The following is a 14,156-nucleotide window of genomic DNA, read 5'->3' as shown; positions in this document are numbered from 1 at the left end:
GGCAAATTCCCATAAAAGAGGGGCTAGCTTTCACCAAAGTGACCCATCCTAACTTACCTATGTGAGGTCTAGTGGTATAAGGAGCCAAGGGGGGACCGGCTCTTATACTTTTCCTGTTTGTATTCTAGATTAGGCTAGGTAAGCTTTGTTATTTTGTGTTTGTGTTGAACTTTCTCATTGTATTTTGTCTAGGTGTTGATTATACGTAACTCTGTTGCAGAGTATTGGGCTTAAAGGAATTTGTATGTTCTTCTTTTGTATGTACTTTTATTGTATTTAATAAACTACTTCATATTACTTGGTGTCTGTTACTTGGGGCTGTGGCTCTGAAACCAATATCTTATTTATTTATTTATTTATTTAATTTATATACCGCCCTAAGCCCAAGGGCTCTCTGGGCGGTGTACATAATAATAAAACAATCAGAGAATATATAAATACAATAATACAATGGAATCAAACAAAAATAATCAAAATAGCAGCAAAATACATCAATAAATATTAATAGTACACATTAAAATGTACTATTTAAATGTAAAACAAAGAATGAGTGGCGACTCTCACCAACCCAGCCCAGCCCTCATCACCCAGTAGTAAACAAGGTGCATGTGTGCAGGGGGTGGTGGCTCACCTTGATCTGGTACATGCTCTCTGCTTCAGCCCGGCTCTTGGCAGCAATGTCTTCATACTGTGCTTTGACCTCGGCAATGATGCCATCCAAGTCCAGGCTGCGGTTGTTATCCATGGACAAGACCACAGAAGTGTCATTGATCTGAGACTGCATTACACGCAGCTCATCATACAGCTGCCTCAGGAAGTTGATCTCGTCAGTCAGGCATTCCAGACGGGACTCCAGCTCAATCTTGTTCATGTAGGCCTCATCCACATCCTTCTTCAAAAGGACAAAATCATTCTCCTTCTCAGTACGATGGTTGATTTCATCTTCATACTTAGTCTTGAATTCTTCTACAAGGCCTTGCATGTTGGCCAACTCAGCATCCAGTCTTGCTCTCTCCTGCCCCAAGCCGTCCAGCTGCCGGCGCAGGTTGTTGATGTAGGCCTCAAACATACTGTCCATGTTGCTTCGGGTGGTCTTAACCACAAAGCTACTAACTACTGGATTGGGTTTGGCTGGAGGCTCCAGAGCAGTGAGTGTAAAGTTTGGCTCTTGCTCTTAGGATTCTCTATCAGTCTAATTGGTGCTCTGAGCTCCCCTTGACTCAAAGTGGGGAAACCAAGTTAAGGGGTGGTGGCAGCCTACCTACCTTACAGGGTTGGCATTGGGGTTAATTCAGCTCTGGTAAGGATAGGCAAGGGGTGTGCCTGGTCTGGGACAATTGCCCTGGGCTTAAGGGATTGGTATCTTAGACATCTTCCTGTCATCAGATGTCTCTCTCGAGTATCCCAAGGCACAAATTATTTGATGACTATGCATTTTTAAACTTTGTATGCCTGGGTAATTAACGCTACCTATTTTGCTCAGCATAGAATTTTTAAATTTTTGTCAGACTCCAAGCATGGCACCTCAGGTGACAATTTACTTCACATTGCATTGTTTCCAGACATAGCTGTCTGCCATGCTGATATCTTTTTCATTTTCAAGTCAGTGATACTATTTGCTATTGATGGTGGCTGCTTTCACACATGGGACTGATTGCATTAGTTTAGCAGATTAAAAAGGTAGCGCTTCTGTTCCAATTTCTAAAATCCCTTTCACGCTGCAGTTCCTGTTGTGTTAAGGAACAGCAGCTTTTTCAGCCAATATACCGGCATTTTGCACAACTGTCTTTCACATGGCCTATTTTCGTCCCTCACCCATGCACACTGTTCCCCACTGTGTAGGAGGTCTAAGATCTTGTCCCATTGCTATGCAAGCCCTCTCCCTTTAGGATCTGACTTTTTAAATTGTTTCAGTTGTATCAAGACAGGGGTGTGTGTGGTTAATGCTGCTATCTGCGCCAATGCCGGAATACCTGTTCAGCGTTCATCAGGCAACACCCACCCCCTGCACAACTAAAGGGCAGGAACACACTGCATGCTGGGATGCCTATCATGTGAGTGGCAGCAGCTAGTGAAAAACTCCTGAGATCTTCCAGGTTCCCAGCCTTGCTAACAGATTATTTCTGGTTATCATTTATCACGGAAATTAGGGCTAAACTTGCACTATATTCCACTAGAATTTTGGAGCTAGCTTGTGCGTCGTGTGAAAGATGAAATATAATGCACAAATTACCAGGTAAGAAATCGTCAGAATAACGGAATAAAGTGCAGTGTGAAAGCAGGCGGTGTTCCGTTTTGACAGTACTATGGTGGTTTTTCTACCAAATTCTACCAAGTTTTGTTACCAAATTCTTCCAAGCTATACCGGAAGTGGATTGGACTGTGAAAGACCAACCCAAATGGTGTTTGCATTTTGACCAATTTGTAGGGTAGTACAATATCTCAGAGAGGAGTTCAGGTCTCCTGCTCCCCTGGTGCATTCACTATAGCTGCCCAATTTCCCTGCTTTTTAAAGTGATAGAAATAGCTGTGGGCTATATGTACATTCTTAAACCGCAAGGTTTTTTGCCTATTAGTGGATTTCCCTGCTTTTTAATCCGGGAGGTAAGAGATGGGATCCTGTGCAAGTTAGCACCAGAAGTAACAGAAATAGTTCAGTAGTGTATTTTAAATGTTATATTACCATCAAGAATGCCTTTACCTTTACAAGAGGATCATGGCTTAGTGGCAGAGAACATGCTTTGCATGCAAAAGTCCTCACATTCAATGCCCAGCATCTCCAATTAGGGCTGGGAGAGATCCTTATCTGAAACCATGTCAGTCAGTACTGAGCTAGACGGACCAATGGTCTGACTTGGTATAAAGCAGCTTCCTATGTTTCCTATACTCTACAGGGGATACACAAAGAAATATGCTTGAGACCCTTTCTTTAAACATTGTGCATCTTGCAATCTATATTACTTTGCAAAGTATCAGCAGTTACTACCTCTTCTGCTTTAATCTCTGAATGCCAGTCATAGGGCTCACTGTGACAGATTATACACTTAAGAAGCAACTGTGTGTTCTGTGATTCTTAAACCTGACTTTTTAATTTGCTACTGCACTACTGGTCACAAACAGAAAAAACACTTGGCCACCTCATTAGTGTAATATGGTATTACACTAACTGCAAATGTTTGATGCATATACTAATGAGTGTGTGTGTGTGTGAAAGAGAGAGAGAGAGAGAGATTGAGAGATTTAAGAACCAAGAGCTAAATTCAGGATTAAAGTGTTACAAACAAAGAGTCTCATACAATCTCAAAATAACTACAACAATGTTATGAGCACAGGTCAAACAGCCACACACACTGCAAACAAAAAGTATTTAAGCATTTATAAACCCATTTAAGTATAGCGGGTGGCAGGGCGATTGAGCCAGTGGAAAGAGCAGGCTGCGGGAGACAGCGGGGGTGGGAACACACACACACATCACCATCACTCACCTCCATTCTGCTGCTGCCTTCTCCGTCATCCTTGCCCTCTGGCTTTCTCCCTCCACTGTCCATTTCTCTCTCTCTCTCTCTCTCTCTCTCTCTCTCTCTCTCTCTCTCTCTCTCTCTCTCCTGACCATCTGGCTCTCCATTTCCTCCCTCGTGCTTCCTCACACAGAGCACCAGGGAAGAGCAACGCTGAGCAGAAGGCCAGAGTGAGTCACATGTCTGTTGCCCACCAATCACAGGAGCAGAAGCCTTCCCCTGCTTCCCCCAATTAACGGGGAGGGGGGAGGAGGAGTGAACTCCTGGTTTCTACTGCACCTGCGTGATGTTATCACCCACAGTAATGCATTTTTAATCTATTAATTAAAAACAAACCATGCCGTTTTTTTAATTTAAACCTACTGAAGATGAAGCTCTGTGTTTGGGGCAAGCTCAGGGATTTGATTAGAGATACCTTACAGTCATCTCTGAGTTTTAATGAATGACAACAGATTATGAGAACTTCTCAAGAAAAAAGTCCAAACAGCTTCTTGTTTTTTTCTCTCCCGTTTTTCACTTTAACCTGTGAATTCTCCGTGGGGGGGTTGTGTATCACCAAGAAAACTTTCAGAGTTGTAGAGCAAGCGATTCTGAATCCAACAGTATAAGACTTGTAAGTTTTTGTTTTGAATTGGGACTATACAAAGCACCAGAAAGGGGTGTGTGTGTGGATATTTTCATTTAACATGGTAGAACACGAAAAATCCCTACTGGCTATAGTATACAGCCACTCTCGTGGCTGTATAATAAAAACAACCAGCCAATGTAATAATAAACATAATAATCAATAACACAGTACAAACAGTATAGCCATCAAGTAAGAGCAGATGGCATCTAGGTTTTAAAATTAAAATACAGATTAAAACACCACGTAACAAGAGTAAGATAAATCAGTTCAATAGACCAAAATCCCAGTTTAAATAAAAAGTTCCTTAGGATGCAGTGTAGCCCACTGAATGATTTAGGACACTTGCCATGTGCTTCTTAGAAATGGCCAGTGCAAATGCATGAATAGCCTGAAAAGTTTTGGAGTAGCCAGTGGCGAGCATTGTAAGTTATACGTCCTCTCCTCTTTACTGTTTGAATAAAGTAACTGACATTATTTTAATGCATCTTTAAGGGAAAATGCAGATGTGATCCTGTCTTCTGTTGCTTAAAAATGCACACCACAAATGGGGAGAGGGCTACTGTACTCATGTACTGCTCATGTTCAGCTTGTGGGAATCCTAGGCAACTGGTTTGCTACTGCAAGAATAGAATGCTGGACTAGATGGGCCTTTGGTCTGATCCAGCAGGGCTCTTCCTACATTCTTAGTGATTTTGAGCAAGGTATACAGCTGGGGGGGTGAATCCCGGGCTCAGGGGCCAAATGTGGCCCTCCAGGCCTCTCTATTTAACCTTTGGGACTTTCCCTAGGCCATATCCCCTCTCAGACACCACACCCTCCTTGAGTGCTTTTTCCTGTCTGGATCTTTGATAATGACTCTTACTTGCCTGGAAGGAGGATGGAGATGTTCATGGCATGTGTAGAATACCTCTGCCTTTTTCATGGCTGGAATGTAACCTACTGGACAAATTATAATAATAATATTTAAATTTGTATACCACTTTTCCATATAAATATGCTCAGAGCAATTCACAACAAGAAAAATGCAAATCACTCCATCAATAACAAGCAAACATTAAATCATTTCAAAGCATAACAATTCAACAAATAACTCAATTTGATTACATGAATATTATATTTAAAGTTATCACAGAACAAACTATCAGTCAATTAAAACTTGTCAATGACAAACATAATAAACATTCCAATACAAAAGTACAAGAAAACAGTCAGCCACCCCAGCTCAGCTGTTATACCCTCTGCTAGTTGCTGTCATCTGCCAGGAAAGGGTTTACAGCGGCATCTTCTTTTATCCCTGTCCCAAATGCTAGCCATACCCTCCCAAGGAAGTGCTTAGAGCTGGCTCAGGAGTTGCTGGTCTGGAAATGAGGGTTAGCATCCTCTCCCTTTAGAGTGCACAGAAAAGTTCAATTGCACTTAAAGTGCCACTAGCCCTCAGTAGGGCAGATGTTCCAGGAGCAGCGGCAGGGTAAAGGGGATGTTTGCCCATAATAGAATGTGGCCCTTGGGCTGAAGAAGATTCCCTAGTCTTGGTATTCAGAAAGGTTTCAGACACAGCACTGGAAAATGTGATGGGGAATTTTGGGATTCGTTGGACTGGGGCTCCTTAAGGAAAGTGCAGCAAAGTTAGGCCTTTATTGTTTACGTGCACACGGTCAGTCTCCAGTGATGTTGGTGGAGCTCTGCACATGGCACTGTTCGTCTAGGATTTTTATACTTTTCAGGACAAAGCCCATTAGCATTTCTCAAGCATGGACTTACACATAAGCATTACATAGCTGTTACGTAGGGGTTACGCTGTCTACATTATTTTCTAGCCAATCAGGTTAAAACAATATCTAATTCCAGCACATTTCTACTGTGAGCTAACTGCATTCCAAAGTTGATCCTTCTCAGGCCTTGGGGAGTACAGAGACTTTCAGTACCAGTTCTGTTCCCCTTATCATATGGGGCCAAGCTGTGCCATACATGCCAAGTTACTATGGCTACATGTGCGAAACAGGCAGAGGAAGACAGCAGACCAAGGAAAGGATTTTTAGCTGGCCTACTACAGTATTAAATTATTAAAATATTATAAATCCTATAGATTTCTAAAAGAGTATATTTTGCTTACTGTTTGTATCCAAAAAATCCCCATTAAATGCAACCAGTACAGTGGCAGCTGGTGGCTCCATGTCAGTGGGGCAGTGGAATCCACTTCTGATTTTAGTCCAAACTTTCAAGTAGCTTAATAGCTTTTTCCTTTTGGAAACTTCTCAGTCTCATAAACGGGCACAGCATAGTCTGCAAATCCAGCTCTGCTTAATACCTTGAGAATAGCAACTTTTAAGTAGCTGATTAGGATTAGAATGAGAAGGATTAGATAACTGATACACAAAACTGTTGTACTGTAAATAATAATTCACTTGTAGTTCTTCTGGATGTTACTTATGTAAATCAGAAGGGTACTGTTGTCCCTCACTTTGCTAACACACTTCTTTTAGCAGAGGGGGACACGGTTTCTACTCTTACACACCCACCACCAACTGTAGCAATCCTGTATTAAGAGATTTCTTTCTGTATCTGCCCCTGCCCCACAGCCCTATTGCTATAATGCAGTGGTTCTCAACCTTTTTTGGTTTGCGGCGCACTGTGAAACATATAAAAAATTTCTGGCGCACTTCATGTACAAAATTAAAATATATTAATATATTTTAAACTATGAATAAAATAAACTATAGAAAACTATTACTTACCCTATACAAATGGGTTTCTTCTCATTTTTAAAATATACTTTCATAATATTTGAGGCACACCTAGCCACCTCTTAGGGCGCACCAGTGTGCTTGGGCGCACCGTTTGAGAATCACTGCTGTGATGGCTTACGTAACCAGACCAGCCTCAACTCCCCTGTGATACTTTGTTTCTTTCAAGCTCACAGTTATGAGCTGAGCACCTGACTTGTTATGGTTTACTTCAGGTACTTGCTGCCACCACAGATACACCACAGATCATGTATCTGATTTAACCTAAGCGTAGCCAGTGGTATATGTGTGTGTGAAAACAAAATAATATTTATTTAGAAACAGAAATTTGTTCCTTTGTGTATTTAAAAAGCACAAGTTCACTGCATGTGGTTTCACTAATTACTTCTAGGTCTTTCACTCATGTTACTGGTTGTGCTTTTTAAACTTAAAATCCTACCTGGTTTAGCCATACTAAAATATTCCTACACTAATTTGATTCTCTCTCACACACACCACACCACACACACACAAACACGACCAGCTTTTAAAAATTAGTAAGACAATATCAGCACTTAGGCTTTCAAGCTAAAAAGACATGACACATGAGGAAAAAGGGATGGAAAGGAGGGAAAGGGTAAGCTCAAGCACCAGATCTAGTTATAACTCCCACCACACAGTTGCATAGTTCTGTGTATGCAGATTCTGACTGTCTAGGAAAGCAAACCTTCCTTGGAAAAATGTCCCCGCCCTGATCAGATCTGGTAACAAAGCAGATGACAATGTCAGGGCCAAGAGGAGAGGGCTGCTCCTCCCATATATTTCTTTCCTTAGGCAGCTGATTTGTTGGTAGTTGGAATCCTCAGAGGAGAGCACTTGCCCTCTTCCCTCGCCAGTATCACTGGAAGTTCTGTCTGGGTTCTTCCAGAGAAGGGCTTAATATTGCAAGCGAGTCATTCAGATATGGGTAATTGGCAACAGACGTGTGTGTTATCAGATTTTCTACAGAAAGGGTAGGTCTGGATTAAACGGGAAACTGAGCTGGTATTTTGATGATGATATTGTGAGGATGCTGTGAATAACTTGCATGCATCTGTAGCACTGATCCCACAATAAATGCTCATCTGGCAGCACCCTCTGTCTTGGAGCAAGCTTCTCTCTAGCACTCTCCCCCCAGATCAGATCCAGAAGTGGAACAGGTGATAGTGTCCACTCCAGGAAGACAGGACTTCTGCTACTCCTTTTCTCAGACAGCTGATTTGATCATAGTTGGAATCCTCACAGGAGGAGGTTTGATGGAAGTTGCCCTCCTCCCTCACTGATGTCATTGTCAATTCTGGCTGTCTTAGCCCCTGTGTCATGTGTAAACCCTTGCTGCCATAACGGTTTTCTCCAGGTGATATGAATTGCTTAGGTAATATTTCCCATACATGTGGATATATGAAACCAATACAAAAAGAACAAGGAACAATTAAAAAAAAGTTTTCAATGTGAAGGTCAGCTTCAGTTTAAAAAAAAAAAGTTTTTCAAGCCAGCATCTCAACTTGATTAAAAACATTAAACTTTTGTGATCTATATGTGTTCACAGAAGAGAGTGCTCTTGGCTTCCACAAACAGAAGGGGCAATTTTTGCTGATTTCTCTTTCCCCTTCAATTTTGTGTATCCTATTAAAATCTAGAACAGTGTAGAAGCTGGCACAGCAGGCTGCACCAAGAAGGGGGAAAGTGACAAAGATTGCCTCTCCTGTCCTGAATAGGACTCCTTCCATGTGCAGAAGGGTTCTATTGGATCCCACCCACTGCATCCATCTGTCTTGCTTTGTTGGCAATTTAGATAAATATTCTGGACTAGCAGAATGCTAGCAGAATCATACTTCCATTGTCTCAAAGGATGAGATGCTACCAGTCCCTTAAGGGCATCTGGTGAATGATGAAGAAATTAAACAAGTAGGTTTTGAACCAGATATAAGCACATACAAAACACTGCCATTCAGCAGTATATTTGTTTTGTAAGACTTACTAATAAAATGTGACAGAAAGACATTATCAATCTCTCTGAGCCTGCAGAAGAACAATTACACCCAAGGGCCAAATTGAGTACAACACACACCTGTCTATAAATATAGGGGAATACTTCTGTTATCTTTTTCATGTGTTTGTTTCCTGCCCTATATACAGGAATAATTCTTTAGCTACTATAGATTCAGTAACAGGCAACCCCCCCCCATCCTTGCAGTTTAAGAACATAACCTATAGCCAACAGATATTTCTATCAAACTTTAAAAAGCAGGTAAATTGAGCAGCTGTAGTGAATGCACCAGGGGACCTGACCTCCTCTCTGAGATATTGTACTGCGCTACAAAATTGTAAAATGCAAACACAATTTGGGTTTGTCTTTCACAGTCCAATCTACTTCCTGTGTAGCTTGGAAGAATTTGGTGCCTCTGAGCATGTGAGTGAGAGGGGGGAAGAGAGGAAAGGGGGAGAGAAGCGGAGGAAGTGTAGGGGTAGGGAGGAAGGTGGAGGAAAGAAGAAAGGAAGGAGATTGGGTAAGTAACCACTGGGCAGAGGGAAAGCCCCTTTCCTTTCCAAAAGGAAAACATTGTGAACAGTATCATTGTTTTTCAGGGTTTCCCCCACCTTTTTATTCTAGAGCATCCAGCCAAATTTAAACCAGAACTGTCCCTGGCCACATCCACACCAGACCTTTATTTCACTTCAGACAGTCATAGCTTCCCCAAAGAATCCTGGGAAGTGTAGTTTCTGAAGGGTGCTGAGAGTTGCTAGGAAAGGCCCCATTCCCCTCACAGAGCTACAATCCCCCAAAAAGGGGCTCACTGTTAAACCATTCTGGCCACTAGAGCTCTGTCAAGGGAATAGAAGTCTCCTATCAGCTCTTAGCACCCTTCACAAACTACACTTCTTAGGATTCTTTGGGGGAAGCCATACTGTTTAAAGTGGAATAAATGTCTGGCGTGGGTGTGGCCCCGATTAGTCAAGCCAAACAGCTGTGAGTCTGGCTTTTAGAACACTGACAGTTGATTCTTACTGAACATGCCCATGCTTATCATTGACTCCAATGTTAAATTTCTTAATTAAAAATTAGCCATGCATTTTTTAAAAACTTTTAATCTGCAGAAGATGACAGAGTATGGGGCAAGGTCAGTAATAAGATTACAGCTACTCTGTCAACATGGCTGATTTTTAATTAATTTAAATAAATTATGAGACCACTGACAGAAAAAAGTCCAATAGGGGTCTGGACTTTTTTTTCTCGTTTCACATTTTGAACTCTCAATTCTCTTGGAGTGTTTTGTGTATCTCCATGAAAACTTAGAGGGTTGTTAAGCAAGCATTTTGGAGTTCAGGAGTATAGGTTTTGTAAGGTTTTGTTTTGAAATGGGCTTATGGGAAGCAGCAGAATGGCATGGGGGATATTTTCAATTTAACATTGTGGAATGAGAAAAATCCATGCTGGCTATAGTATACAGTCACTCTTGTAGCTCTATAAGCTCATACATTCTGCCATCATATGCCTGTTTTTTATTTATTTATTTATTTACTTATTTATTTATTTATTTATTATTATTATTGATGATGATGATGATGATGATGATGATGATAATAATAAAATGTATTGCATTTATATACCACCCCATAGCCAAAGCTCTCTGGGCAGTTTACAACAATTAAAAACATAAAAAACAAATATACAAATTTTAAAAAACACATTTTTTTAAAAAAAATTAAAAACATATGCTAAAATGCCTGGGAGAAGAGGAAAGTCTTGACCTGGTGCCGAAAAGATAACAGTGTTGGTGCTAGACACACCTCCTCAGGGAGATCATTCCATAACTTGGGGGCCACCACTGCGAAGGCCCTCTCCCTTGTTGCCAGACTCCAAGCTTCCCTTGGAGGAGGCACCCAGAGGAGGGCCTTTGATCTTGAATGTAGTGTACGGGTGGGTTCGTGTCAGGAGAGGTGTTCCATCAGGTTAAAACCAGCACCTTGAATAGAGCTTGAAAACATACAGGCAGCCAATGCAAGCGGGCCAGAATTGGTTTTATATGTTCGAACCATCTGGTCCCCGTTACCAATCTGGCCGCTGCATTTTCCACAAGCTGCAGTTTCCGAACCATCTTCAAAGGCAGCCCCACATAGAGTGCATTGCAGTAATCTAACTTGGAGGTTACCAGAGCATGGACAACTGAAGACAGGTTATCCCTGTCCACATAGGGGCGTAGCTGGGCCACCAACCAAAGTTGGTAGAAGGCACTCCGTGCCACTGAGGCTACCTGAGCCTCAAGTGACAGAGATGGTTCTAGGAGAACCCCCAAGCTACAAACCTGCTCCTTTAGGGGGAGAGCAACCCCATCCAGGACAGGTTGGACATCCACCATCCGGTCAGAAGAACCACCTACTAGCAGCATCTCAATCTTGTCTGGACTGAGCCTCAGTTTATTAGCCCCATCCAGTCTGTTGTAGCAGCCAGGCACTGGGTCAGCACATTGACAGCCTCACCTGAAGAAGATGGAAAGAAGAAATAGAACTGCGTGTCATCAGCATACTGATAGCAACGCACTCCAAAACTCCAGATGACCCCACCCAACAGTTTCATGTAGATGTTGACAGCATGGGGAACATTACTGACCCCTGCAGAACCCCATACTGGAGAGTCCAGGGTGCCGAGCAATGTTCCCCAAGCACTACTTTCTGGAGCCTACCCGCAAAGTAGGAGCAGAATCACCGCCATGCAGTCCCTCTCACTCCCAACTCAGGCAGTCTTCCCAGAAGGATACCATGGTCGATGGTATCGAAAGTCGCTGAGAGATCAAGGAGAATCAACAGAGTCACACTCCCCCTATCTCTCTCCTGACAGCAGTCATCATACAGGGCGGCCAAGGCTGTTTCTGCGCCAAAACCAGGCCTGAAACCTGACTGAAATGGATCCAGATAAATGTATGTAGAGAGTGGGACATTATGTGAGTAAAGACCAATTTTAAAACTCTAAATGGTCTCGTTTCAATATATACTAAGCTGTGGTTCTCCTCATATGGAATTTTATAACCTTCTAACCCCCCCCCCCAATCAGTTAACATCAGCAGTAACAGAAGAACTTTCTCTTTAGTGGTGCAAGGTCTATGGCACAAGCTACCAAGAGAAACCTGTTAGTGTAATTCATTATTAACCTTCCAGAGGCAAGTGAACAGATTTTTCTTTTTCATTTTAGTGGAATAATTGAATTGCCTAGGATCCTAGGGTTATATCCAATTAAATCATTAAGGGTGTGGAAGAAGTTCCTCTTCCTTTTTGTGTTCCCTGCATTGCCTCCAAATCTGCTCCAGAGGGTGGGGGGTGGACCCAGTGCATATTTGTGTGGTGCTTAAGGGGATGAGAGGGAGGGGAATTTCCATTGCGCTCACAGAAGTTGTTTCCTACCTACAATGATTTAGTTGGATATAGCCTCTGATTTGTATATACTACTGTTTTGTGCTGTTTTAATTAATTTTTTTTATATAATATAATGTTTAGTATCTGGGCAAATTTGATAATATTCATTTCCGTCTATTGCTTTAATTTTAAAAAAAGATGGGACAGAGATTTTTTTGTAACATTAGTAGTAAGAAAGCCCCAGCAACTGGTGAGGTTCATAAGCACTATAGGTTTTTCAGTGCTTTCTGGACATGTCTAGCACCATTGGACTCTTTCCAAAATGGCAGCTAGTCTAGTGTAAAACATAGTTGCTGATTCATTTCATCTCGCTGTGGATGTTTCTGAAAAACAGACTGGTAACCACAAAGCACTTTACATGTCTTGACTGTGATAGTAATGTATCAGGATACCATAGACCAGGACCACACAGATGTATTGACCTTGTACTTTCTGCATAGAGATTGAGAACAGCGTGTTGGCATTTATCATGCCCATATGTGATCTATTGCCTTGGAAAGGGAAGAAAAACAAATGTAACTGCAGACTTTGGGATGGCTTTCTGGACTGCATATAGAATGCCATTAGAAATTGTTGGTATGACTGAAATACAAATGGTGAAAGCAATAGGTCCAAGAAGAGATATAAAACAATATTATACCCATTTTGGAGTACCTTTTTTGCATACCTGCTTAGTTCCTGAAGCCATCCTACAAGACTAGTCCAACATATTTTTGTGCAGGATCAATATATCCTCTTAATGTTAATAATTAAATAACTGACAGTTTTTATCTTTTAATGGCAAAGAAGATATGTTGTCTAAGACCTCTCTCTTCCCACGTTCCACAGCGACCCTACAGAGTTCCATTGGGAATAATGATCTGCTAAATTATATGCTTTAGCCTACAATGGGGCTGTGCATGGATGCCCCAACCCAATTTGTGGCTTTGATTTGTAAATAGAGATGTGGTCTGATCCAGTGTGGATTGACCTGACTTGGATCCAGATATTACAAATATCCAAAAATCCCATTAACTTGCATTGCAAAACAAAAATGACCATAACTTCCATGCTTTTGGGCCTAGGGACATGAAATATGGGGACATGATCTCTAGCTTCTCCTCCAGGTCTGGATGTAAACACTGAGTAAGGGAAGGAGGAGACTCGATGCCATTGCAACCCAGGCTGGAAGATGAACGAACGAGGGGATCAGGCAGACATTAACAGCAGGAAGGACTTGTCCACAAAATTCAGCTCCCCTCCTGCCATTAATGTCTCAGCATTGTGTGTGTGTGTGTGTGTTGCATGTACTGCAGCCAGCCAAACAGAGACATCAATACCTGAGTGCTTGGTTTTTTAAAATTTCGAATTAGTTTTATTTGTTAACGAATATCTGGAAATGCATTCTCCACTCCATATGAGGCAGAGACTGACTTAGACCAATCCGTTTCATCACAAATCAGTGCCGAAGAAGCCCAATGTGGTCCATTCTTCGGGCTTCATCTGAATATAGAGCACAGTCCTAGTCTGCAAGATTAAATGCTCTGGAACTCTTACTGCCCAGCTGTTGTTCCACTGCATTTCATGCTATAAATTACAGAGCTCTCATACTGAGGAAACAAGCACTTTCTTGGAGAAAACATCCAGACAGCAAATCTCGCTCTTTGGCTAAGTAGACAAAGGCTTGGATCTAAAGAAGTTCAAGGAGATGTATGTGGGGCCGCAATGCCATCCACTTACAGCTCTTGCACCAAATAGGATGTTGCTTCAGGCTGTCGGCATCAATGGTAGCAATCTCATTGTTTGGATCCAAGACACAGTCAGTTTTGTTTAAACAGTTTATTATTTCCAACACTT

The 14,156-nt window shown here is 41.8% G+C and overlaps 2 protein-coding genes across 5 annotated transcripts in view; one reads left to right on the top strand and one right to left on the bottom strand.

The window, feature by feature from the left end:
• The window catches only part of LOC133364519 (bifunctional heparan sulfate N-deacetylase/N-sulfotransferase 3), a 127,308-nt gene that overhangs the window by 74,331 nt on the left and 38,821 nt on the right, over positions 1-14,156 (top strand). The gene's annotated exons all lie outside the window — the stretch shown is intronic.
• On the bottom strand, positions 584-1,079 carry LOC133364300 (keratin, type II cytoskeletal 8-like). Its single transcript, XM_061584664.1, has one exon. It carries the CDS (start codon positions 1,076-1,078, stop codon positions 584-586), a length of 495 nt encoding a protein of 164 aa, XP_061440648.1. The 5' UTR covers position 1,079.

This window comes from Rhineura floridana, chromosome 9 (assembly GCF_030035675.1).
Source record: "Rhineura floridana isolate rRhiFlo1 chromosome 9, rRhiFlo1.hap2, whole genome shotgun sequence".
Classification (NCBI taxonomy): Eukaryota; Metazoa; Chordata; class Lepidosauria; order Squamata; family Rhineuridae; genus Rhineura; species Rhineura floridana.
This window is presented reverse-complemented; position numbering and strand designations above follow the sequence as displayed.

Coding starts and splice junctions, on each gene's coding strand:
- LOC133364300 (XM_061584664.1), bottom strand. CDS start 1,078: ATGGACAGTATGTTTGAGGCCTACATCAACAACCTGCGCCGGCAGCTG.